This window comes from Rattus rattus, chromosome 5 (assembly GCF_011064425.1).
Source record: "Rattus rattus isolate New Zealand chromosome 5, Rrattus_CSIRO_v1, whole genome shotgun sequence".
Lineage (NCBI taxonomy): Eukaryota > Metazoa > Chordata > Mammalia > Rodentia > Muridae > Rattus > Rattus rattus.
Window position 1 is genome coordinate 132,351,979 of NC_046158.1, and position 26,607 is coordinate 132,378,585.

Here is a 26,607-nt window from a genome sequence, read left to right on the forward strand (position 1 = left end):
ACATAACTCCTCAGCTGACACTCTGCAGCAGGTGCACCCCCCCACCCCCGTTGCCACCTTCTGGGCCTTCACGGTCCTATCCACCAGAAATCGCCAGTTCTATCGTTCTGCACCTCCATCTCCCTTCCGGACACCCTAGAAAATGTGGCCTCCAGGGGTGGTGGGAGTAGCTGTTTGCACTTGCTCTTTCCTCCCCAAGGGGTTCGCTCCCATCTCTTTCCTCTGCCTTCCCTAATCGGGCTAGTGGCCAGATGAACGCGGTTCCTGAAAGAAGAGTGAGCAAGCGACCGCAACTCAGAACTGCAGTTTCTCAGCTTGAAAAAAGACAATGAGAAAAGAGATCTCTCAAGATCAAAGGAGGGGATGAAACAATAAGTGAACACGGGGGAACTAGGAAGTGGCGTTGGAAGGAGTGACTGCTAACGGGTTATGGCAGGTGCCCAAGCAGCTGCCCCAACCTCTGTCCTTTTATTCTCACACTCCCACCCTCCTGGGACATTGAAAGACCCAAACCACCGGAGGTACCGCAGGAGATCAATGGAAAAGGAGAGGATAGGGCGGGGGCAATCAAAGGGGGAGGCCAGAGGCAGAAAGCATGTGGTTGGGCCCCACGCCTCCGAGGAAACCATGCGAGGGTGACCTGGGATGCTCTCCCCTCCCTGGCCCCCTCCCTTCCCAGGGGGCGGCCCACATCCAGGCCGGAGCCCGGGCGGGGCGGCGCCGGCAAGGATGAATAATTGAGGTAGAGGGGAGGAGGAAGAGGAGCGGCGGAGGAAGAGCGGGAGGCGGGAGCCGCCCGCGCAGGGTCCTCCCCACTCTGCACCCCACCCGCTCCGCCGCCCGGAAGTCGCTCCCCGCCTCCTGCTCCGCCAACATGGCCGCGAAGTCGGATGGAGCGGCGGCCGTGGCCGGCCCGGGGCCCGAGGGGCCGGCGGGAGCAGATCGGGGCGGGGCGGGAGGGCGCGGGGAGGTTGCGGCGGGGATCGCGGGTCCGGGACCGGTGGAGGCGGGGTGCCCGGGGCCACGCTACGAGCTGCGGGACTGCTGCTGGGTGCTGTGCGCGCTGCTCGTGTTCTTCTCCGACGGCGCCACCGACCTGTGGCTGGCGGCCTCCTACTACCTGCAGGGTCAGAGCACCTACTTCGGCCTCACCTTGCTCTTCGTGCTGCTGCCCTCACTGGTCGTGCAGCTGCTCAGCTTCCGCTGGTTCGTCTACGACTACTCGGAGCCCACAGGGACCCCGGGACCCGTCGTCAGCACCAAGGACAGCGACATAGTCGGAGCCGCCATCAGCACCAAGGACAGTGCTGTCGCCTTCCGGACCAAAGAAGGTAGCCCGGAGCTGGTTCCCCGGCCCGCACCATCTTCAGCCGGCGCTTACCGCCGCCGCTGCTGCCGCCTCTGCGTCTGGCTACTGCAGACCCTCGTTCACCTCCTGCAACTCGGCCAGGTCTGGAGGTAGGAAAAGAGCAGGTGAAGGAAGCTTGAGTCTCGGGAGTGCGATTCCGCCCCAGATCTGCTCTGGCCTTTCTAGCCCGCCCTACTCCTGTCCTGACCCTCACCCCGACCCACACTCCATTGCAGCTCTGATTTCTTCTCAGTCAGCTCCTCACCTCTGCCAAACTCTGTCGGACCCCAGATCCATAGCTTTGATCTGGCTAATGGGGCAAGATGGGGTCAGAGATCCTGAGTGCTGTGTGAGCAAAGAGTAGTCAGGGAGCATGGGGACAAGTGTTACTTGAAATAGGACGGCAGGGATCCTTCCAGTCCTGACCCTTCCTTCATCCAGGTCCTGGTACCAAGCCTCGACTTAGGAAATCACTCAGAAGTCCTTTCTACCGCTCACAGGTACTCAGTTCTGAACTGCAGCCCACCCCAACATCCTGGGAAAGGCAGCTAAATGACTATCCCGCCCAAACTTCTTGGTTTTGTAGAGAAAGGGCCCGAGGTGAACCCAGTTCAGCACTCGTTGGCTCCTACTTCCTAAGGAGCTCCACAGTGCCCTCCCATCCCCCCAAAGGGACCAAGGAGATTTCGAATCTTGACTTTGACACTAGATGGCTACTGGCTGCCCCTTAGTCCTCAGACCGGAAAACAAACGCTGGGGCGTCATTCAAACTGTTCACTTCCAGGCTTCATCCTTTGCCAGCAAGTAGGGTGCCTGCTGGGCTGAGTTAATTGGAGAGAGGGGGGATTCTAAACCACAGCTCCTCTCAAATCAGAATCACTCTAGCTCCTTGGGCTGTACTCTGCAATGACAAAATGGGTTGGCTTACTGTGTGTTCTTGGGCACTCCTCCTCCTCCTTTCAAGTCTGTTTCCTCTCCTGCGAAATGAGGGGAATCTCTACTCTTCCCATCTTGCTGGCTTACTGCTTTTTAACCTGTTGGGATGATCAGGCAAGAGGAGGTCTGTGTGGGGACTCTGGAGGCTGGAGCATGTTTTGGGAATGTCAGGGATGACTGTGATTATAACGGAGGTGTGGAAAGCAAGGGGAAAGCCACTCCAGATATGGAAGGGGATTATTTACTCCGTTGCATTTTCGTGTACTCCGCCTAAGTCAGAAGGCATTGTTCTGAGTTGAGCATTGGAAACTGGACCCCTGGTGTTTGCCCCAGCTGCTCACTTGCTGGGTGTCACTCTTCTTCCGTGGTTGGTTCTCTCTCTGCCTTAGTTTCCTCCTCTTCCCTAGCCAAGATGATGTGTATTCCCCTTCTCTTACCCCGGAGTAGGGGGAAGGGGAAAACACTCTTCATGGTCTTATTATTATTAGCTTGACACGCAAAAATATTCATGTCTACATCCAGGAACTAATCTGCATTTATCATTCTGTGCCCAAGTGGACAGATGGTGAGTTATTTTTAGATTCTGAAATGGTAACTTCCTATTCTGGGTAGCCAAAGCTTCACCCCCCTTTCCCTTTAGCCTAAAGTGGGCCAGCTGCCCCACAACTCACAGGCTACCCTCCTCCCCATTCAGAACCCACAGACGTGAGGCTAATAGTAATCTTTCTTGAACAGAAACCGAGTTTCCCTCCAATAGGGAGAAGGACCGACCATAGATGGGTATGGTGGGGGAGTGGCTGGGAATGGCTGAGGGTCCACTGAACTCCATGGTACTGAATGTAAAAGACCGCTGTCCGATATTTCCACTGTTCTACACTGGGAAAGTGAGAGTGGGGGTGAGCTGACTTGGAAGGGAGAACAATCAAATGCAAGTGGGGGGAGCCTAACCTGGGGAAGCCTAACCTGAGGAGCCTAACTTGGGGAAACCATTTGTGTCCATTGCATAGTATTTTTAAACTCAGAATCTCTCAGGAAGGGGAAGAAATTGCCTGTAATAGTATCAGGCCCGTAAAAATCTTAGAGTTTGCATGGTCCTAGTTTTTGAATTGATCACATTTTTAAAAAAGCATTTTTCTTAGGCACTTGAACCCTAATTTACAATGCTATTGTAATTATTTTATTAAGCGCTCGGTTTCTGCTGAGCCTACTGGTTGCCCTTTTTAACCTTCATTCTCTCCTGTGTCTTCTCTTAATAATTCTACCTTGTGGTTAGTATTATAATTTTCACTTGGCAGATGAGGGGAAGGGAGGCTGAGAGAGGGGGCACCCTTGCCCAAGGTCACATAGTGATCAACTGGGAGCTTTGGAACTCAAGATTCTGCATCTTCAAAACCCAAATTCAATTTATCCACCTTGCAATTCTGTCACCAAAGTGTTCCCCAAAGCTTGAAGAATTATGAGTCTGAGATTGTGAGATTACACGATGATAGGAAGTCCAGCTTCTGTTGCGTGGAGATAAGAATGTGGAAAGAGGGGGAGGCAGTGGAACGGCGTAGGTAGCGATGAGGAAACTGTGTACTGTGGGGAAATGCTGGATTTGGGGAGGGTGTACATTCAAAGGACTTTCATTTTCATCTCGGTTGGGGAGTGACCTTGGGCCAGGCTCTTTCCGTTTTGGAGCCTCAGTTTCCCTGTGTGTGAAATGCCATAATTGGATGCTGTACTCCTAAGACTCGATATCGTTCTCAGGATCCATAATGATGTGGTACAGTTCCGTGTGACCACCTGCTGCCCAGAACAGCTTAAGGTCATCAAGGTCAATTCGGGGTCCTTCCCCAATACCCTTTCTATGTCTAGGTTGTAATACTGTATCCTCTGCCTCCTAATACCTGCCCTTTGGACAGGTTCTGAAATGAGTTGGTCACCTGCTGGGTACTTTGTTCCACGCATGAGGCTGGGGTCTACAGAGAGCTAGAAAGCAATTACTGCCAGCTTGACTGCTCAGTAAATTCAGACTCTGCAGTCAATTAGGAGAGATCTCATAGAGATGGCTATAGGGAATGAGATGTGCACACCAGGCCACATTAACCCGGCTACAGTTCTGACTCTGGGTCTGCTCTCACTAAGTACTGTGGACCCTTGTCCCACAAGCTTTGGATTCTTAAACTGCCAGGGGCCTGGATAAATAGGAATATTCAGAGGAAGTAGAGAGAAGCCATGCAGTCCGGTATGCCTAGAAATTAAGTGATGCTGGCACAAGACACTGGCATACCACATGAGGTGTTCCAGAAGATGTTCTGAGTGATGAGGCTGGGGCAACCAGAGAAAACTGAGTCCTCCAGGGTAACGCCCGAGAGAATGCTGATCATTCTCTTCCTGATCCCACATCCTAGTTCTGAATTTTACTCATAAAGGTAATTTCAACTTTTCAGGACTGTACAGTGCCTTCAAAAAGCCAGAAAGGGTTCTTGGGGTGTCAGACAAGGGGTGTGTTATAGAATACAAGTGTCCTAGACAAAATAAAGATACCACCTGGTCACTCTCTAATGATGCCATGAGAAATCATGGTTTCAACATTACCAGGTCTTGACTTTTCAAGGGCAATGGGAAATTGAACTACTAAGATTCTTTAAAAAAAAAAAAATGTGTCAGTGAGGACCAATGAGATGGCTCTGTGAATCAAGGTGCCCCCACCAAGCCTGCCTGACAACCCGAGTTCACTCTCCAGAACACACGTGGTAGAAGGAGAGACTGACCCGACAAGTTGTCCTCTGACCTCTGCACACCTGTGCAGCGGCACACACATGCACACTCAACCATACACTCACACACAACTTAAAAAAAAATAGCATCAGCCAAAGGAAACACTGGGGCAGGGTGTTCTTTATACAACCCTGGGCAAACACTTCACAAGAGATATAAGGTCCTTTAGTCAAAACATAAAATAAAAGGAAGGAGCTCATAGACACCACACGCCTGCCATGTTGTAGCGAGGGCTGTGTGAGAGGTTCCAGGCACCTTGTATTAAAGCCTTCCCTCGGCAGTTAGTGATAGCATTTATTCATCAGACAAGGAAGCAAAACTCAGAGAGGTCAAGGAACTTGATTGAGGTTACAGGAGGTAAGTAGGGGGAGGGAGGCTGCTACCCAGCTTTGTCTAGTCTCAGATCCAGCTCCATCCCTCACATGGCATTGGGGATCCTAAGAAAATGCCTTGAAGCAGTAACAGACTGAGTCCCTGGAAGAGCAGCAAACAGATCCTTTGGTGAAGCATGAATCCGGCTGTGGCCTGGACACCAGCCTGCCCTTAACCACCTCCCACCCCAGCCCTCTGAGCCTTTAAGCCACCGAGGGCTGTTAAGCCAATTAAAGTCCCAACTCTGCCTTCTCTGACCCTGTGGGCAGCAAAGCAGTAAGCCATGAATCCTGCTCTCCCTAATCTTGAACTCGTGGGCCCCAGCTTTGCCCAGATAAGCATGGCTTCCTAAGCCAATTAGTGTGAGGAGACCTGGCATGGGATTCCTCCCCGGCTGTCAGAGTCTGAGCACCCTGAGGTGGGGAGGAGGAGGAGGTGGCAGTGAGCTTCCGGGCCTCCCTCATACAAAGTCCTGCTGCACTGCCTGCGTATGCCAGCGAGTCCTACACTCCAGAGAACTGCAGTGAGTCAGTGCAGCCGAGAGATCAAGCTCTTGGTCCCTTCTGGGGAGCTCGATCTTTGGTGTAGTGTGAATTGCGTGAACTCTTCATTCAGGGGCTTCATTCAAATCCTGCACCCCTTGCTCTCTCAAGCCACCTAATCCCCATGCCTTCCAATGGGGAGAGCATAATTGCACCTATCTGCTTCTTGTGCTGCTTTGGGTTTAATGAGGTAACACATACCACAGACTTAGCATGGGCTCCCATCATTTAAGTATTCAAAACCTGGTGGCGGAACAAGGGGGACGTTTTGGTAGGTAGAGAATGCCACGAAGCCTCATGACCTGAGATCAATCCAAGGGACTCACACGGTAGAAAGAGGGAACCTGTAAGTTTCACATGTGAGCCGTGGCACGCATACGCCACCCCTACACAGGTGCACACAAAATAAATTAATTTAAATGTAATTAAAAAAAAAAGAACTGGTAGCAGCTAGCACCACCGGTGTCCTGTGAATAGTTGCCAATAATGAGAGGGGTCTGTGAGTCACAGTGACGTGGCACTTGTAGATTTAATCTGCAGTTACTTGTTCTGCAGATATTTATGGAGCACCTGCTGTATACCCGCAACTGTTTTAAGTACCAAAGATAAAGAAACGATTAACATGGCAGTGTGGACGGCAGTGGGTCACACGGTGGTATATGCTATATGAGAGGATGAAGTAGGGCTGGGTAGATGGTTCAGTGGAGTTGCACAGGCCTGAGGAGCTGAGCTCTGACACCTGGTACCCACAGAAAAAGCTGCATGTGCCTGTAACCCAAGTGCTGGCTGAGGGATGGAGACAGGAGGATGGCTGGGACTTGTTGGCTGATAGTGCCCCCTCCCCCCCGCATTCAGTAAAAGGCTGTGTCTCAAGGGAATATGACAGAGAGTGAGACAAAAGGATACCCTTCGGTGATCTCCGTGTGCACACCTGCACATGCGCACAGGTACATACACCACACATACAAAGCTGAAACAGAGCAAGGAGTTAGTGAGTAGCAGAGTAGATGACTTGGGGAGGACAGCCTCACTACAGAGGTGGCACTTGGGTGATGGCTGGGCTAGCGAGTGAGGGGCTTGTGGGTAATGCCCACAACCCACCCTCTAGAATCAGCAGTAGCCTTGCATCTTCCTCTCTCTGTGACTTTGAGCAAAGGTCATAACTTAACCTGTGTCTGGATAACAATAGCACCATCACGTGGCTTGGGGTGCCACGAGCTAAACAATATAGGTACCATGTTCAGCAGGCACCTGATGGTAATTGGTCCTTGCTATTTACATATGTGTAACATCCATCCCAAGTCACAGTCTTTCCAAACGGTGTCTCCGTCCTCTCTCCATCATTTCCACCCAGGTACCCACTTCTCTTGTGTTGGTTATGAGTCTAGGATTTTGAATCATCACACCCACATCTGAAACATGTTTACAATCGCTTGGACTTGGCTACGGCCCCTTCACAAATGTTCCTCCCTGTGCCGACTTGGCAGGGTTGTTTCATTGTGGCCTCCCCACCCTCCTCCGGGGAGACCCTCCCCAACGCGTTCTGCTCTCCGCCCTTCCTTCCCCTGTTGTCAGGGCAGCCACAGTCCACCAGAGCCACTCCTAACAGACACAGAGGCTGCACTTAGGCCCTGTCCTCTGATCTATAAAGACCACACAGGCGAAAAGCCCTGGGGAGCCTGGGGGAGGGAGGGCTGCAAGGAAATGGCTTTGAACCCCAGCAGCTGGGGCAAAGGTCCCTGGGGAAAGGAGGAAGTGGTTTGAGGCCTACTATGGTCTTTTCTATTAGCCACCCTGCCTTTGTGAAGGTGTTCAAATTCTTGCACCTGGAAATGCTATGGGCTTCCTCTGCCCTGTCCTTCCCACCCCACCCCTCCCTACCCACAACTAGAAGCAAGTGGAGTTCATAGATCTGATACTCAGGAGCCTGGCTCCCCTCCCCACATCCTGCCTCAGAGCACTTGGCCCTACTGATGCCTAAGGCTGCTTCCTCCCTCTGCACCCTCTCACTCCTCACCAGGGAACCTACACTCCTTTGTCCTGGCTGTTCTTGTGTCAACTTAACACAAGCTAGAGTCATCAGAGAGGAAGGAGCTTCAGTTGAGGAAATGCCTCCATGAGATCCAGCCTTAAGGCATTTTCTTATCCATGATCAATGGAGGAGGGCCCAGCCCATTGTGGGTGGTGCTGTCCCTGAGCTGGTGGTCTTGGGTTCTAAAGGAAGGTGGCTGAGCAAGCCATGGGGATCAAGCCAGTGAATGGCACCCTTCCATGGCCTCTGCATCAGCTTCTGCCTCCAGGTCCCTGCCCAGTGTGAGTTCCTGTCCTGACTTCCTTTGGTAATATGGAATATGGATATAGAAGTGTAAGCGGAATAACCCTCCCCCCAAACTCTTTGGCCATGGCCTTGCAGCAATAGAAACCCTAAGTCCCTTTAAGGGACTTCCACGTTGCCTCTTTCTGAAAGCTTTCCCTAAACAAACCCAAAACCACCCTCAGCCCCTCACACCATCTTTTGCTTATTCAACTAGGCAAAAAAAAAATCATCTTGATATTTTCCTAAAGTGAAATTTTCTTGGCAGTATTGTTTATGGGAGAGTTATATATTCCAGCCACCCAGTCGCGTCTCATCAAGAAGGGATATGATTAAGGGAGATTTCCACTTGCTAATTAGATTTTGGGTCTGTTTATGTTTTGAGACAAGGTCTTTCCGATGAACACTAAGTTGCCTCAGATGACCTTGAACTTCTAATTCCTTCGGAGCTGGGACTGCACGACATGTCACTGCATCCCAATTTATGTGGTGCTGGGTATGGATGGAGTCTAGGACTTAGGCTGTGGAGGTACGCACTCCGTGACCTGAGCTATATCCCCAGCCTATAATTAGGTATTTCTTGCATTGTCTGAAGAGTTTACTTCTGGACATAATTGATTACACCCATGTGGGTTGGAAAACTCAGTTATTTTGATGGGTGCGGTGGCACCTGCCTTGGTAATTCCAACACTTGGGAGACAGGTTCAAGGCCAACCTGGTTTACATAGTCAGCTAAGGTTACAGAGTTAGACCCTATCTTAAAAAATTGAATATTACTAAAAATTAGAGTCATCGCTTATTAAGACTTAGATTAAATCATTGCCTCTGTGACAGTCAGGATGAAGAACAAGGGCCTGCAGAACCCAAAACCCTATTTCACCACCTACACGTTTTTCAATGAAGCCACTCGACCTCTCTAAACCTTATCTTCTTCTCATCTTTGAGGAAGGGATAACAGTCCCTGTGTGTAGGCATATTAGCCATGTGTGCAGGCATACTGAATGAATACATAGAACATGTTTTACATATTATTAAGCATTATTCAGCACATAGCAGTGCTCCATGTTAGCTCGCACTATTGACCCATTTTACAGATGTGAAGCTGAGTTACAGAAAGGACTAGGCTCCCGGTTACTAGCAAAGCCAGTGCTGAAAATCAGGTGGTCAGGCCTCCCAAGTCCACCTGTGTGTGAGTTCTAAACCATTTTGCCTTCTGCTAACTCTGTGTATGCTTTGTAAAAATAATTTTTCGTTATATCTATACATGTGGAGGGAGGTGTGCATGCGAGTGCAGCTGCCCTCAGAAGCTAGTATAGAGGTCACTTGATCCTGGCTTACTTTACGGGCAGTTGAGAGTGGTGTGATCTGAGTGCTGGGAGCTAGACTCAGATCCTCTGTAAGAGCAGCAAGTGCTTTTAACTGCTGGGCCGTCTTTCCAGTTTTGAAAATATATATGTGTATATATATGTATGTATATATATATATATATATATATATATATATTTGTGTGTCTGTGTGTCTGTGTGTCTGTGTGTCTGTGTGTCTTTGTGTGTGTGTAATTTGTGTGTGTGTGTGTGTTTGTGCCTTCATATGTGAGTGCAAGAGGGGATGTGCTATGGGCATGTGTAGAGGTCAAAGGACGACCGTGGGTAGTCAGTCCTAGCCTTGCACTTTGAGACAGGGTTTCTAGTTGCTTTGCATCTGTGCACACTAGGCTAGCTGGCCCGCCGACTTCTGGGAATTCTCTTATTTCTGCTTTCTCTCACCAAAGGATTGCTGGGATTACAGGCACATACACCACTGCAACACACACACACACACACACACACACACACACACACACACACACACTTTACATGGGTTCAGGGGATTCAAATGCTGGTCTCCACACTAGCACAACAAGTGCTTTACACACTGACCATCCCCCTAGCTTGGTTAAGTGTTTTATTATAGACTGACCAATCAGGTGTTATTTTGAGAAGAAGGAAGAAAAACAACAGAAAAGCAGCTAAAATGTTTTTATTTTAATGTAAAATAAAGTACCTGCTGCCAACATTCCAGGCTCTTCCTCAGCCGCACCCTGGGACCATCACTCACTCCTGTCAGCCCATCTGGCTGGTTTCCCCACAGATCACAAGCCTGGGGAGGCCTGGCTGTGTCCCTGTTACCTTTGGTGGCTTTGCACCCAGCCAGCTCTTGGATGGGGAGCCGGCTGGAGCAGGTTTTGGTTTCAAGCTGTAGTATCAGAGCTGGCAGTGCAAAAGCCTGCAGCCTGGGCACAGCAGTGAGGTTTGCTAAGCCTCCAGCCTCAGCCTCCAGTTGCCAGTGGGCTGAGGGTAAACTTCAACGTGAAAACCAGAGTCCAGTTCCCCAGAGGAAAAAGGCATAGCTGACTTAGGACACAGAAGAAGTAAAACTCCTTGTGTGAAGTGGGTGCTTACTAACGTGGATGAACCTTTGAGGTCGGAGTCCTGGGTGAGTCATTTCCTCTGTCTATACAGTTTAGGTGAGGGTTTCGGCCTGAGTTTTCCCAGGGCTCCGGAAAGAAAAGAAGGAGTTCGGAGCACTCTGGATCCTGGGCAGGTCAGGATCTCATCACCTTGGAGCTGTGTGATCCCGGGCACAGTTGTTCCATCAGCCAGAGGCTGTCTATGAGATGGGAGAGAGATGTTGGCTCAGCTCTCTGGGTTCCTTTAGGGATGTCAGAACTTGTCACAGAGTACATCCTTAGAAAGCACTGAGTGTTGCTACCCTTATGGGCTAAGTCCATCCTATTGCTTAAGGAAAAGGGGATGGAATGGAGCCCCGGGGGCCCTAATACTCAGTGACCCTCACCTACTGAGTCCCGCCAAGGAAGATCCTTGTTCTGTGGCTCCAATGTAGTGTGCACCGAGGACCTGATGTTAAAGGGGGTGAGGGGTTTTGCATAAAGGCAAGACCACCTCAGAGCTCTCGCAGGGGCACTAACGCCTACCAGCAGAGAAAGGGATGTAGAGGAGGTGGCCAGAGATACTGTAAGTTGGGACTTTCCTTTTCTTCCTTTTAAAGGACACATGAGATGACTGTAACACCCTTATGGTTTAAATTCGCAGCCCTGACTTGGGGTCTTGTAATGCCAAGTCCCATGCTGCTGGACTGTCACTTTGCAGGCCACAGATTGGTGGCATTTGGGGAGACACAGCCTGGGATGTGTTTCTTCCCCATAATCTCACCTACTCTCTATTGCTTTCATTTTATGTATTTGGTTTTTAATTTTAGTTCACCTGGTTTTTGTGGTGCTGGGGTCAAATCCAGTGCCTCACACAGGTCAGGTAAATGTTCTACCGCTGAGCTCCATCCCTGGTGTCCCCTACTTTCTGAAGCAGCCTTTTAGTTTTTAGCACATTAAATTCCAAACGTACAGGAGCAGAATGACTAGACTGACAAACTCCACAGTGTATCATTAATGTCGTGGATTCCCGGCGAACCTGGTTCTGTAGAGTTTCGTAGCCTGCTGTCCGATGACCCTGGGGTGCTCAGCAGTGTTCTGGGTCTGCACTGTCCAATGTGGCAGCTCTCAGCCACCAACAGCTATTGAGCCCTTGGGATGGGAGCAGAGGGATGAATGGACGTGTTTTTAAGTAAATTTAATTTCTCTAAATTTATTTTTATGTGTATGAGTGTTTTGCCTGTAGGTACATATGTGTACCATGTGCAGGTGTGTATGTGCATGTGTATATGGGCCAGAGGGCACTCTCCAGGTTCATTTCTCAGGGGTCTGCCCCTCTTGTTTGAGACAGGAGTTTCTCATTGGTCTGGAACTTCACCAAGAAAACAGACTAGCTGGCTAGTGAACGTCCAGGGATCAACCCATCTTAGATTCCCAGTTTGCTGTCATCACTGGGCTTGTGTGTTCCCCAAAGCCTGGTTTGTGGGGGTTTTTTCTAATGTATAGGAGTGTTTTACATGCATGTATGTTTATGCACCACGGGTGTGCCTGGTGCCTGTGGAGGTCAGAAGAGAGCGTCGGATCCCCTGGACCTGGAGTTACAGATGGTTGTGAGCCACCGTATAGGTGCTGGGAACCAAGGCCAGGTCCTCTGGAAGAGCAACAAGTGCTTTTAACTGCCAAGCATGTGGTGCATATAAACTCATGAGAGCACAGAAGGGTTTTCCTTTTAATATCGTATGATATCTCATTAACTAGTCACCAACTTGGGACTTGCCTTTTTGATTAATGTCTTAATTTCTGGATGGGCTTGAAAATGTTAGAAGGGGAAACAAAATGGAGCCTCTATCGTTGAACTGTATCTTCTCCTAGGATGTGGGTGGTCGGAGCTGAAGCAGGTTTCCTCTTTAGATAGAGTGTGCCTCTACAGACAGACAGACAGACAGACAGACACACACACACACACACACACACACACACACACACACACACACCCCACAAATGAGATCAATCTACTTCTGGAATTTCCGTGAGACCACAAACAGCCAGATGTGATTCTTTCTGTCTGCTTTGTTTCCAGATACCTTCAAATGTCACCAGGAGATTGGAATGAAGGCCCCTCCCCACTGTCTCTGAACATCCTAGCTCCACCCAGAGGCAGGGGACAGGATGGGGCATGAGTTTGGGGGAGAGCAAATAAAGGACCTTCAGAACCTTCAGAGCACAGGGCTCTGAGCTTTAGTCTATCTTGCGCATCACCAACCCATAACATAGCTGGCAAAGCTGAGGCCCAGAGAAAGGAGGGATGTGAGAAGCCTGGTCCCAAAAATGTTACCCCAGAGTAGCTTTTCTGTTTTTCCACTGAGCAAGAATAGGGCCTCTGGCTGGGGGGTGGTGAGAGAGGGTGGGGTGGGAGAAAGTCACAGGTTTGTAGCTAAGGCCTAAACTCAGTGGCCGGAAGTGTTTGGCCTGGTGCCAGCGAAGAAGAGGGGCTGTGACTCCCCAGGGGCTGTGAAGGAGAAGGGAGACAGCCTGGCTCCCAGCACCACATGAGATGGGAGCCAAACGTGTAAAATCACATTCTTTACTGACATTTAGGATTCTTTTGGCTGCCAACCCCAGGAAGGGCCTATTTTCGCATCCGTGCAGGAGTGCTCAGAATTGAGGCATAAACCAAGAGGAGGGGACGATGAGGTCATTCTTCCTGGGCTCTCCAGCAAACCCCACAGGTGGGGCCTGGGTTCCTCCACTCAGCTTGATCCTCTCGCTGGCGACATGAGGCACCTCTCCATGTCCTGAGACACAGCTCTGTTGCTGTGCGGATGTTGGAGTTGGAAGAGTACCTCTTCCAAATGACTGGTAACTGTCTCCTTCGTTGACAAAAGCCCATCCTTTTCCTGAACGGGCAGCAGACCTACCCTCCACTCTTGTCACCATGAGTTCCCCACAGCTGTCACCTCTAAAACCTTCCTGGGTCATGAGATAAAGACCTTTGCACAAGTTGTTTCCTCTACAAAACCTCCCCTCCTCGCCTGTCCACCTGCTTAGCTTCTGCACCTACTTCAGACCGCTCGGCAATCACAACTCCCAGAGAATCCTCCCTGTCTGTAGAACCTTCTCCGCTCCCACTGGTATTCTCTATGCTACAGCACAAAACCCATGACTGGAGCCTAGGGGACATGGTCTCTTCGCATTTACACAATGATTTAATCAGTGTCCAGGCCTTCATTATTAAAACTGTTCCTACAAATGGGTTGGAAGAACCCCACCCCTGTGTCCACCATAGTTCTTGGCACACAGAGGGTACTCAGCAGTGTTTGGGAAGTAAATGTCAAATGGAGCTAAGAAGATAGTTCAAGGACAGAGCACATGCTTAGCATGTTCAGGGCCCTGAGCTCAAGCCCCCAAGACCAACCCCACACGCACATCAAATGAACTTTTTCTTTGATGATATCCAGTCTTTTCATCAGAAGATAGGCTCCCAGTCACAGTCCTAGCAAGGTACAAAGCAGAATATAGTGGACGAATGGCAGTTACTGTCTGCCGTGGGTGGAGAACCCCTAGAAAAGAAACTGCCCATTGAACTCACCTAGCCAGACAGATCTTCTCTGGCCCTCTGTTCTCAGGGACAGCTTTAGTGGGAGAGCCAACTTGGCCAGAAACTACCAACCTCCTTCAGTTAGCAAGTCTGGCTTTTTGTTTTGTTTTGAAACAAGAGTCTCACTGAGTAGCACAGACCAACTTGGAAGTTATTATGTAGCACAGGCTGGTGTTGGATTCACAGGAACCCTTCCGACTCAGCTTACTTGTTTTGTAGTTTGAGATAGGGTCTAACCTTTGCCAGCCTCAGACCAGCAATCCTCCTGCTTCAGCTCCCCATGGACAGGCTTACAGGCAAGTATGATCGTGCCTAGCTAGAAAGTACCAGGTCTCTTCCCTGACAAAGCCCCTGAGCAGCGTCCTTCAAGATGCCTTGCTTATGTGTCTGCTGGAACCACGTTACCACTTTTTTGATTCCCCAGTTGTGCCGGAAGGTTGGTGCTTAATGTGAGTTGATATCATTATCGGCAGGCCTGCACACTGTCTGTCATCCTACAGATGTGAAGGACTTGGAGGATGGGAGGCCCATTGCCTCCCAGCCCCACCCTCAGCCAGCAGATGTCACAGGGCAAGGCCCATCTTGGAGACAGGGGTCTTTAGCAGGCCTGCAGGCTGCTTCCCCGATGGAGCAAGTAGAGCGGGGGAGCCTCTGGAAGCTGTTGTGGTTTTGGCCCAGAGCCCTGAGGGGGAGTGGGGAGGGGCGAGAACACAGGCTCAGAAACTCGGAGACCGACAGATGGAGGAGCTGAGGATGTGAGAGACACAGACAGACAGGAGGAGAACCCAGAGTCAGGAAGAAGAGAATCAAGCAGGAGAGAACGGCTGGAAAACGGGCAGTCATGCCGAGCCATGAGCTGAGCAGCAGGCCAGCAGATGGACCACTGAAGGACTGAAAGCCCCAGGCAGAGAGACCCACAGAAGGGGAAAAAACACTGTATCCAGAACGCAGGTTAGGCTGTCAGGAGTGTAGCATCTGAAGAACAGGATGGTACAGCATAGACGGGTGTGATGGTGCAGCGTCCCAGAAAGAGGCCCCTCGGATTGACTGACCATGGTAAATGGATAGAAATGACTGATGTTCTAGGGGAGGCACCACTACAGACAATGATCTGAGGTCTGAGGCCACGTTTGCCTGTCTGAATGGAGACGAAAACCAATGACAGGAACTTTACCTCACAGGAGAGAGATGGGTAAGCTGGGGGCTGAACTCAAGTTTCTCAGGGACAGTGACGCACCTCCTTGTCTCCATTAAAGCAAATCCCTTGGGCTCTGGAAGATGCTGGGCCACAGGAGTGACCTGATAGGGGAAGAAGAGTGAATTCTGTCCACTTACTGGTCCTGCTGCCTGCTCATGGAGGTTGTAGGGTCTTGAGGGAGCCATGGATCCAGAGCAGGTGGACTCCAGTACTAACTGTTGGCCTCCACTTCTCAGGCCAGGCCTTTTTTGCTCTCAGCCCCCACCTGTTTATGCTTATTGGCTCCTCAGCTTTCTCTTCTAGAGCACGCTTCTTCTCTTAGCATCAGACAGTGAGCTGGAGGCTGGCAAGATGGCTCAGAAGTCAAAGACTTACCAGGCCTGACCACTTGATTTTGATTCCTGGGTCTCACATGTGAGAAGGAAAGAGCTGACTCCCACAGGATGTCCCCCAACCTCCACACATGGCCCACACATGCCTACACACACACACACACACACACACACACACACACCAAGAAATGAAATAATATCTTGATTGGTTTAGAGACAGGAAGTCAGCAATGACACAACAGGATTCACATCGGCAATCCTAACTCTTGGGAAGATAAAGCAGGAGCAATCTCATAAATTTGAGGCCATTCTAGATTATTTAGTAGATTCTAGGCCAACCAGAGTCGTATAGCAAGACCCTATCTCAAAAATTAAAAAAAAAATGAAGACTAGGAACCAGAAATTCAATGCCATTAGATATCTCTATACCCTTGTAAAGTGAGGACGCAAGCTACGGTGGCCTGTAGGTTAAGGGTACTGGCTGCAGTGTCTGGGCTTCAGGCCACTGACATCTGACAATCATAAAGGGGCACCAGGGAAGACTTCCTGGAGGAAGAACAACAGAATGAATACACGGAGTGGAGTTCTGGGAGGTGTTCTGGCTTTGTGTGGACTGAGACAGAGAAGCCCAGAGCCTGCAAAGACCAGGAAGGAAACACACACAAGACTTCTTTATCAGTTCATTCAACATTTATACCTGCCTTCTACCTGTGCAAAAGCAGAGGGCACTCTGGTGACCGTTACAAACGAGGCCCCTGCCCCGTGGAGCACCAGTGACAGAATAGAGAGAAAAGGTCTAGGAGCTGAGGACCGACCTCAGCTGGCAGAATGCTTGCACAGCATCCACAAAGCCCTGGGATTGATCCCAGCCCTTCATAAACAGGATGTGGTGTCTCACACCTGCAATCCCAGCACTCAGGAGATGAAGGCTAGAGGACCAGAGGGAAGGTAGGAATACGATGGACTAGAATGAACCTTGGGGGTGGGAGGCGCCAATGTGGGATGGGTGTCCTCTAAGAATGTGTGAGGGAGCTGATGAGGGCCTAGGCAGAGCAGGATCTGGGGAAGGGTGTTCCAGGCTTGAGCACACAGCAAGTGCAGGAGTCCTGAGACTGGAACGAGTCTGGCAGGGAACTCCTGCTGCAGCTGGGGTGTGGAGAACAAGCAACCCGTAGTTTGAGACACAGTGAGAAAAGGATCAGGCCAGATGGTTGGGAGCCTGCAAGCTGAGGGGAGAAGCTTGGGTCTCGTTCCAAGTGTGATAAGAGGCCTGTGTAAGGCTTCTAGAAAGTGAGTGACCAGATCTGTAAGCCTTCAAGAATTTCCCGCTGGGTGCTATATGGAGAATGAACTGTAGGGGGTGGGAGTGGATGGATGAGACCCACTGAGAAGGGAAGGCTGATGTGGTTGTCCTGAGATGATGATGGGCACTTGTACCAATTGGTGGCACCCACCCTAGAGGTGGCTTGGAGTGGCATTGGATGTGTTTTGAGGTGTCCTGTGTGGGTGTTCTGCCCCATCTATGCTGACATCTGCTTCTTTCAACGGAATAGGATGTAGCATGCAGGGGGATTCCTGGAGGAGGTTTCAAGAGCAGTCGCTCTGTGGCCACAAGGAGTCAGAGACCCCCACCCAATACATGCTCTTCTTCTCTCACTGATGCTATGCCCAAATCCTGACAGTTTGTAAGTTACCGTTATCTCTTTATCACTTGATGCTTACAATGATGGGGAAAAAAATAAGGTCCAGGAAAGCTGAAACGACCCAAGGCCACAAAGCAGGGTCCATGGCAGGGCTAGGACACAAACTCACACAGCCATCATACCTTGGGGATCTTCATTCTGGTGACTGTGGTGCACATAGGGTACACAGCCATGTTCCAGAGGAAGGGGAACCAAAGCCAGGGAAATAAGGTTGCATGTCCTAGACAGTATGGTTTTAAGACCTCGGTGGCTTAACATCAAGCATATTAAAATACAGCCACATGAAACATCAAATGTAAATTATATATAACCCAATAAAAGCAAAATTGCAAATGACTAGCTGACATCATGTTCTGTTTTGCAGACATTTAATTAAACATTTATTAACTTCAATTCTGTAGGTTTTCCCTGTGTTTTAAAGTCAATTTTCCCCACAAGCCTCCAACATCTCACGGGCCTCTGGCAGCGAGTAGTTATCGCTGGCTGGAAGGAGCGACCACTGCTTTGGTCCCGATGCCAAGAGGACAAGAGTGAGGCTGGGCTCAAAAGGGCTAGGCAGTGTGGTTTCTGTGCTTCTCTTACGCCCCCAGGCTCCGTGGACGGGTGGCACAAACCTCCTTTCACCCCTCGCCATCCCAGGTCTGGATGATGTGAGCCCTTTGTCTGCCATTAGCTGAAAGCTGGCAGAGGAGGGAGGCGGAGTGGGCGGGGAGGTAGCAGGAGGCCTGCCAGGTGGTGACGGATGCTGGCGGGGCTGGCGCCTCCCTCATCCTAACCTGGGCGGAAACAGATGGTCTTCTAGATTCGGAGAAACTTCCAGGGTATTGCTCTTCCCCAGCTCCCCAGGCCCCTGCACATTGGACCAGCTGGCCTCTCCTTGCTATTCGAAGTCAGAGCCACAGGAATGAGGAGGGCAGGAGAGGTGGAGGCCTAGAATGAAGATCTGTGCTCTGGGTCCCCCAGAAGCCCTGAGACCTTCCTCCCCCCTTAGCCCTCACCACTGGCCACTTCCTGGTCTGTTCTCTTCCCCCCTGGTGTACCCTTCCCTTAGCTCAACTCTGTCACCACTCTCCTGGAGGACCGGCCCCAGCCTCTCCTTGGCTTTGCTCCAAGCCAGCCCTCAGAGTGTGCTTTTGAAGCTCTGAGCTGATCCTATCACCTCCAATTCTGGGATTCAGATTAAAATTTAACCTATACTCTCCAGTCTAGATTCTTTTTTTCAGGGATGGAACCCAGGGCTTTGTGCAGTTAAACATGCACTCCGCTACTGAGCAGAGCCCTAGCCTTGCAGCCTGGAACTGGTTACAGAATTTGATGAAATTCCTCAAGGTGATGAATTATGAAAATTCTGGTCTTCCTGAGCCCTTGTCTCATTAGAAGCCTCCTGTCTAGGCCCAGTCCAGCAAACCTCAGCCCAGAAGGACATGGGCTCTCATGGCCTCTTTACTTCACATCTGCCCATTCTCCTGAATCCCTCTTCTCTTACTGTCCCCAAGTGTGTATGTGTGTGTGTGTGTGTGTGTGTGTGATTTACTTATTTGCATTTTATCTACATGGGTATATTATCTGCAAGTATGTTTGTGCACCATGAGAGTATAGTGCCCATAAAAGAAAGCACTTGATCTCCTGAAAATGAAGGAACAGACAGTAGTGAGCTCTCATGTGGGTGCTGGAATTAGAACCCAGACCGACTGGAAAAGAAGCCAGTGCTTCTAACCAATGAGCTATCTCTCCAGCTTCCCCCCCCCACTAGTGTTTTTATTGTAATTTATTTGATTTGTTTTCATTTTTCCAGACAAAGTCTCTTTTCATAACCCAATCTGGACTTGAACTTGTGGTCCTCCAGACTCAACCTCCCACGTGTTGGGATTATAAACAATGTGTACTTAAAACTGAAATCAAAACCAGGATGGTGGTGCCTATAGGAAAGGAGGTGGGGAGTGGAGGCAGAAGGATTAGGAATTCAAGGCCTGAGCTAAGTAAGGAGTTTGAGGTCAGCCTAGACTACACGAGAATCTACCTTAAAAACAAATGAAACAAACAAAAAAATTAGCATGGTGTCACATACCTGCAATGCCAGCACTCAGAAGGTCGAGGCAAGAGGACTGGGAGTTCAAAGACATCCTTAGCTACTTAGTTCTAGACCAGCCTGGGCTACCACAGAATATGTCAGAAAAGAAAGAAGAGAGAGGACGGGGTGAGGGAGAAACTATTTCTTGCAGGAAACCTTGCTCCTCTTCCTTGACAAAGCTTTTCATCTGGCTCTCATGGAAGGGTGAAATATGGAGGGACACAAACCTAAAACAGCTAGAATGAAGCACTCCTGCTATATGACTGAAAGGTGCTGACTGTAGGGATCCTATGTGTGAGTCGTGGGGAGAGGCAGGAGACTCAGAAAAATGGATGACACAGGGAGATGACCACCACTCATCAGAAGAAACACAGCCCAGTCCTGGGCCACTCGGCAGCCAAAGGAACGGCTTCTTTCCCCTCCTGGCTACCAGGTGTCATATTAGGAATGTGTCAATAGCATTAATTATGGCCAAGAGGACCCTGAGTTGCATATTCTCGGCCACATTTTGGGGAACAGAGCCCAGGACTTAGAAGACTAGCTCTGAGGAGTGAGAGCCACCAAGCTCACCCCTCTCATTATCATGGAGGCCCTACAGGGCCATGGCTCCTTCCACAGGCTGTCAGCACAGCATGTATATAGTTGGTCCCTTGGTTTCAGTGTCCTAGAAATGCCAGCACTTTCCCATCCCTGGCGCCTCAGTTTGAAGTTCAGGCAATAGGTCACTGGATCGGTGTTGGACACTCTCCATCTGTTTTCTGGGGAGGCCACTTTTAGAGAATTCCTCTGAGGTTTGGGCAAAGAGCTAACCAGTCATATGCATCAAAGTTCTTCGGGAACTGGGGAGAGACAGGCTCTGTGGTCACGAGGGGAAACTAGACTCAGTTCCTCGAAGCACGTGGGCACTGCTCTTTACCATCTGTCCTCTCAGCTACTTCAGAAGGAATGAGGACTCAAGAGAATAAGTTAGAAGTAGAGTCGGGAATGGAACTCAGACCTTAAATCCTTCCCTTCCTGCTCCAAGGTTGTTGGAGCCATTAAAGTCAACAAACTTACCAACTATGTATCCATTCATCTGTGGACATGTGGATTGAGCACCTACTGTGTGGTAAGTGCCGTGTGCAGTACTTAGCAGGTGATGTAGACACTGGTCTGGAGCTCACAGCTGGAGGAGATGTGTGTCTAGCCAAGAAGCTCCACCTGCTGTGGCGAGGGCTGTGGCAGAAGCGGGTGGCAGCGGGGCTAGGCTGAGGGAGGCTCCTAACTCCAGAACATGGTCAGTAGAAGTCTGATATTTAAAACGAGAGCAAAACTTACCCAGGTTTGGGAATGGCGTGGAAACAGGGAGGGGTGTTCCAGGTAAAAGAAACAACAGAAGTGTAAAAGCCAGATGGTGAGGAGGACCATTAAATGTCCATGGCTTGTGCCAAGCAACCATGAAGTTTGTTGGGTGAGCAGTTTCCCTGAGGCCAGGAGCAGTGAATGGGTCAGGACTCGGATCGGCACCAGCTGTGAGCCATACAGGAAACCCATGAACAAATCTCTTCACAGTTTCCAGTAAGAAGCGATGTGGTCTGTTCATCGCTACCTAGAATTGAGTTCTGGTTCCGCTGTGTGACCTTGGGCAAATGCTATGGTCTCTGGCTCCCAGTTCCTTCCTCTAAACTGGAGATGAGGATAGAACTAGGCGAGACGCTAACTGGTGCACTCAGTGCTCTGCAACCACACCCTGCAGAACCTATTTTACAGTCACAGTAGGTCCTGGAGGTGGGGACTTGCCCTGGCGCAGGCAGGAGGCAAAGGAAAGGAAACACGTAGTGGGAGGAGCCTAGACCTGAGTCCCACCTCCCCCCGCAGGTACCTGCGTGCCCTGTACCTGGGGCTGCAGAGCCGCTGGCGTGGGGAGCGGCTGCGGCGTCACTTCTACTGGCGGATGCTGTTTGAGAGCGCGGATGTGAGCATGCTACGTCTGTTGGAGACCTTCCTGCGCAGCGCTCCGCAGCTGGTGCTGCAGCTCAGCCTGCTGGTCCACCGCGGCCGAGAGCCGGAACTGCTGACTGGTGAGCCCCGCCCATCACCCGCTGGCCCCTGGGGATTCCCTACGCCCGACTCCCAAGGCAGAGTTGCTTGCTCTGAGTTTAGGGAAACACACTGTCCTCACCACCCTCTAGGCCTCTCCATACCTCTCCCGTCTGAGTTGTCTCTCCCAAGCTTAGGCCCCCTGAGGGAGCCCTCTACTGGCTATGTTCTACAAGCCGAGTTCCAGCCTGTGCCCTCTGGGAACCCCTTGCTTTACAGACCTGTTCAATCACCATCAATTTCTAGAGAATCTATCTACCTATCCCTTCACTCGATGTCCTGGTCTCCTCCCTTGTACCAGGTACTGTTCACGCAACACTGCCCCTTCTGAAACACTCCAGTCCAAGGCAGTCACTGTCACAAAAAACCACATCACCTATTTCTAACGCACTTCATGGTCTTCCCACCTACACACTCCCTAACTCAGTGTCTCATCTCAAGTTCCATCACTAGCTCCCAGGCCCCTCTGGGACACCTTCTGCCCTCTCTCCAGCCCAGAATGCAGGGTCCCACGTGGGATTTCCCTCCTTAGTTCTGCCCAACTTTACTTGTTGGGCCTCCCATCCTCTAATGGTGTCCTGACTCCTCCATGACCTAATGATCCCTTCTTGATCTCCTCTTCTACTCCCAGAGTCCTGGACCCTAATTTCCCACCCTCCACTAAGACCCCTGAATCCTGGCTACACCCCACTCTTGAATCCTAGACTTAATGCCTATGAAGATCAAAAATCACACCAAATCTATTTCTCTTTATGCTCCCACACCCACAGAAGTATCCAACCTGTCCCCACCCCACCCCCATATCCCTGCCCTTGAAGACCCCACCCCACCCCAACCCCACTTCCTCACACCTGATCCATAGACCTTCATGCCCGCTCAGAACCCAGGTCCTGACCCAGCACCTCCTCCTCCCCAGACCCCAACCTGGACCCACCCCTAACCCAGCCCATCCCACCCCTACCCTGTCTCCACAGCTCTCTCCATCTCTGCCTCCCTCGTGTCCCTGGCCTGGACACTGGCATCCTACCAGAAGGTGCTGAGAGACTCCAGAGATGACAAGCGGCCTCTGTCCTACAAGGGTGCTGTGGTCCAAGTGTTGTGGCACCTGTTCACCATCGCCGCACGAACCCTGGCCTTCGCCCTCTTCGCCAGCGTCTACAGGCTCTACTTTGGCATTTTCATTGTAGCCCACTGGTGCATCATGACCTTCTGGGTTATCCAGGGCGAGACAGACTTCTGCATGTCCAAGTGGGAGGAAATCATCTACAACATGGTGGTGGGTATCATCTACATCTTCTGCTGGTTCAACGTCAAGGAGGGCCGCAGCCGCCGCCGTGTGACCCTCTACTACTGCATCGTGCTGCTAGAGAACGCAGCACTCACCGGCTTCTGGTACTCCAGCCGCAACTTCTCCACTGACTTCTACTCCCTCATCCTGGTCTGCGTGGTGGCCTCCAGCTTTGCATTAGGCATATTCTTCATGTGTGTCTATTACTGTCTCCTGCACCCCAATGGCCCCATGCTGGGTCCCCAGGCACCTGGCTGTATCTTCCCCGAAGCCCCAGGGCCTTGTGGTCCTCCAGCTGACGCCATCACAAGTCCGCCAAGGTCTCTGCCGAGGACTACAGGCGCTGAGCGTGATGGGGCTGCAGTGGGAGGTGAGCGAGCCGGGACCCCTACACCACCTGTCTTCCAGGTGCGACCCGGTTTGCCTCCCACGCCAGTGGCTCGCCCCTTGCGGACAGAGGGGCCTGTCATTCGGATTGACTTGCCTCGGAAAAAGTACCCAGCATGGGATGCTCATTTTATTGACCGCCGGCTCCGGAAGACCATTCTGGCACTGGAGTATTCGTCGCCTGCCACGCCCCGGTTGCAGTACCGGAGCATGGGCACCTCCCAGGAGCTGCTAGAGTATGAGACCACAGTATAGGCACAGTCTGCCTCCCAAAGGGGCAGGCAGGGCTGACCCCACATTGACCACAGTGTTGAGTCTAGACTTTTCAGGGCCACCAGGCTAAGTGGGAGTAGATCTTTGGATCCAAGAGTGGCCCCACCATTAGGATCCCTTAGGGGAGAAGGCAACCCTGTGGAGGCCCTAGGCCTCATTTTAAGCCCTGTGGCCCATTCTCTAAGTTCCCCTGGACCAGGGCACAGGGCATCAACTGGTGCTACCCCTCATGGACTGCCACACTCTCTTGGAAATGCCATCTAATGCTTGGCACAGGGGTCTTAACTCTCCCTGGCCTAGATTCATCCCACATCATCCCTGGTGGGTCCACAAGAGAGAAGGCACTGCCTGGGGCCCAAGCACCCCTCAGGGAGTGTGGGGGGAAGGGCTGCCATGTGGTGGAAGGGGATCTCAGAGAAGGATGGAGAAGGCTGTTGAGGTTGTGGGATGAGTTGGGGGGGATCTCTGGACAGGGTTGGTGCAGTTCCTGTAGGAAGGGGAGCTGGCCAGGAGGAAAATTAGAGCAGAGAGTATGAGAGGGGACTTGGGGATCTGAAAGTGCATGTGTTGGCAGGATAAAGAACCCTGAGGGGTGAGGGCTGACAGCAATATGAAGGGGTACAAGTGTAGGGTGGGGTGCCTCTGCTGGGAGGTACACTTGGGAGGAGTTCTATCATGGATGAAGTCTAGTCTCCTCAGGTGAAAAGTCACAAGGTGCCATTTGTTCTAGAATGTACATATGGGATGTGCCCTCTAGATGAAGGTCATAAGCACAGCAGATAAAATGTCCAGGGAGAGTCTGTCTGGTTCCACCATAGATGAGGCCCTACAGCCTCACTCTGGCACACTGAGAGAGGACCTGTTGGGGAGACATGTTCTAGAATACCTCTTGATAACATGTCCTATTGAGCTGCTGATCTTTTATAAGGATCAGGGACCTGGAGCCCTGATGCTCTTGATAGGGAAGATTCTAGCTTCTACTGTGGGTAGTGGGAGAGGCAGGAGCATGAGTCACCTGCGACGTTCTAGAATGGGTGCTCTAGTTCTAGGCTGCCAGGGCCTACGGGAGTTCTAGATCTCCTTCTACACCCCCAGCCCTGTCTTCTCTAAAAGGAAATTGTCCTCAGGACCCTTGAGACATTTCTGCTGCCAAGAGGTTCTCAGCTGGGGGAAAAAGGCTCTGGGGACGTGACATAAATTTTGGCTTCTTGCCACCCTGCAGTGAGGTTCTCTGGGGCAATATCTGGGAGATTAACTTGTTTTGCCTCAAATCTGCCAACGCCCCGAGTCTGTGACCCATTCCCATGTCCAGACATCCTAGGTTGAACAAAGGACCACTCATCCTGGGCCGTGTCCCTGACCTGGGACAGCCAGTCTTGACTGGGATGCAAGGTGATGAGACTAGGGAGCTAGGACGTTTGTGAAATGCAAGACCTAGAGTCCCTTGTCACTCTCCCATGCCAAGTGAGGTGAGCTCACCGGAAGGGGACAGCCTGGAACCTTAGGGACAAGGGGAAATGGGGCTGGAAGTGTGGCAGCCTGAGAGAACCCTAGACTATGCAAATAAGTCTTTAGCCCTACCTGGCTCAGCTTTTCTCGGAGTTACAGGTAGAAAACCGAGGCTCAGAGTGGCAGCTACTCTCACAAGGTCCCATCAGTGCTGATGTGGCAATGGTTGATTTGCTGAGGATGCAGGGAGGGCTCTACACTCAGTCTCAGTGAGGCTGAGAGGCGCACACAGGCACACATCATATCCAGGATCCATGCCATCATGCCTGGCACCACGGTAGCTACATCTGTTCTGCCAGTGCAGAATGCTTTTTTTTTTCTGCCTCCCAGAATCCCTGAGAGGCCCCCAGAGTGACAGGTAGCTCTATCCTGACCCAGGCCTGCTCTGAGGGAGTCATCCACTCTCTTCCCCCTACCCAGGACTAGCTTGGAGACTAACTCCATGGCCAGCTACACACACGTCACAGTCTGTAAGACAGAACATGGAGGATGGGCCCCAAACCCAAGCCGACTGTCTCTGCAGGGCTCACGGTGCCAGGAACTGTCATCCCATTGTTTACCTGACACTCTTCCTCTGAGTGTGGCACCCCAACAGGAGCTCTACACCCATCCCACACATCACTGGCGTGACATCTGGGCTACCCTTGACAAGTTGTTCTATACCTCCCACCCCAGGAATTGCCCTATGGATTCCCCATTCTCCAGCAGCCGACAAGGAAAGGTTCCTACTCCCCTGGCTGGTTGCTGCAGGAGGCCAGGGCAGGCAAGGAACCAGGATGAGCAGAGCTCCAGGCTGCTGGGAAGCCATGGCCACAGTTTTCATTCTAACCTCACAGAGCTTTTCCCAGGACACTGCCTGTGAGAGGATCTGGGCACCAGAAAAAGCCATGGACAGAGGCCCTCACCCTTCTCATTACCTGGACAGAGCTCATCTACCCCTAGTATTACCCCCCAACCCCCGAGCTCAGGACCCCATCCTTCCTGGCTTGAGGCCTCTTGTTATTGGCCTGTGTTTTTGCTTCTCTAGGGCAGAAGAATCAGAGTTGGGGAAGGCCCCCATCTTCTTGGAACTGTTTTCTGGTTCCTTTCTCTGACACAATCTACCTCAGCTGGTCTCTTTCCCTGTCACAAGTGGACCCCTGGGGTCCTCCACTCCTGGTCCCAGACCATCAACCGAACCTGGATTCTTAGTTCTTCCCTTGATCCCTATAAGGTTCTTTCAGTGAGAAAGGACTTTAGAATCACAACCTTAAAGGAGGGGGGCGCATAGGTCCCCAAAGTCACTTGTTCTTCATATCTAGTATATGGGAGAAACAGAGAGGGCCACACATTTGCCCAAGATCACACATCGAGTAAATGGAACCATAGGGTTCTCCTGGGCGTCAATAAAAGTTGGTTATGTCTTCTACAGGAGCAGCAGACAATGGGACATCTTGGGAACAGAAATGCTACGCAGGCCCTGACTA

At 51.1% G+C, this 26,607-nt stretch overlaps 1 protein-coding gene across 1 annotated transcript; it reads left to right on the forward strand.

The window, feature by feature from the left end:
- Nucleotides 1–711: 711 nt before the first annotated feature.
- On the forward strand, nucleotides 712–25,595 carry Xkr7 (XK related 7). Its single transcript, XM_032904460.1, has 3 exons — nucleotides 712–1,458; nucleotides 21,463–21,665; nucleotides 22,659–25,595. The coding sequence occupies exons 1-3, from the start codon at nucleotides 875–877 to the stop codon at nucleotides 23,612–23,614; spliced, it is 1,743 nt and encodes a 580-aa protein (XP_032760351.1). The 5' UTR covers nucleotides 712–874; the 3' UTR covers nucleotides 23,615–25,595.
- Nucleotides 25,596–26,607: the final 1,012 nt, after the last annotated feature.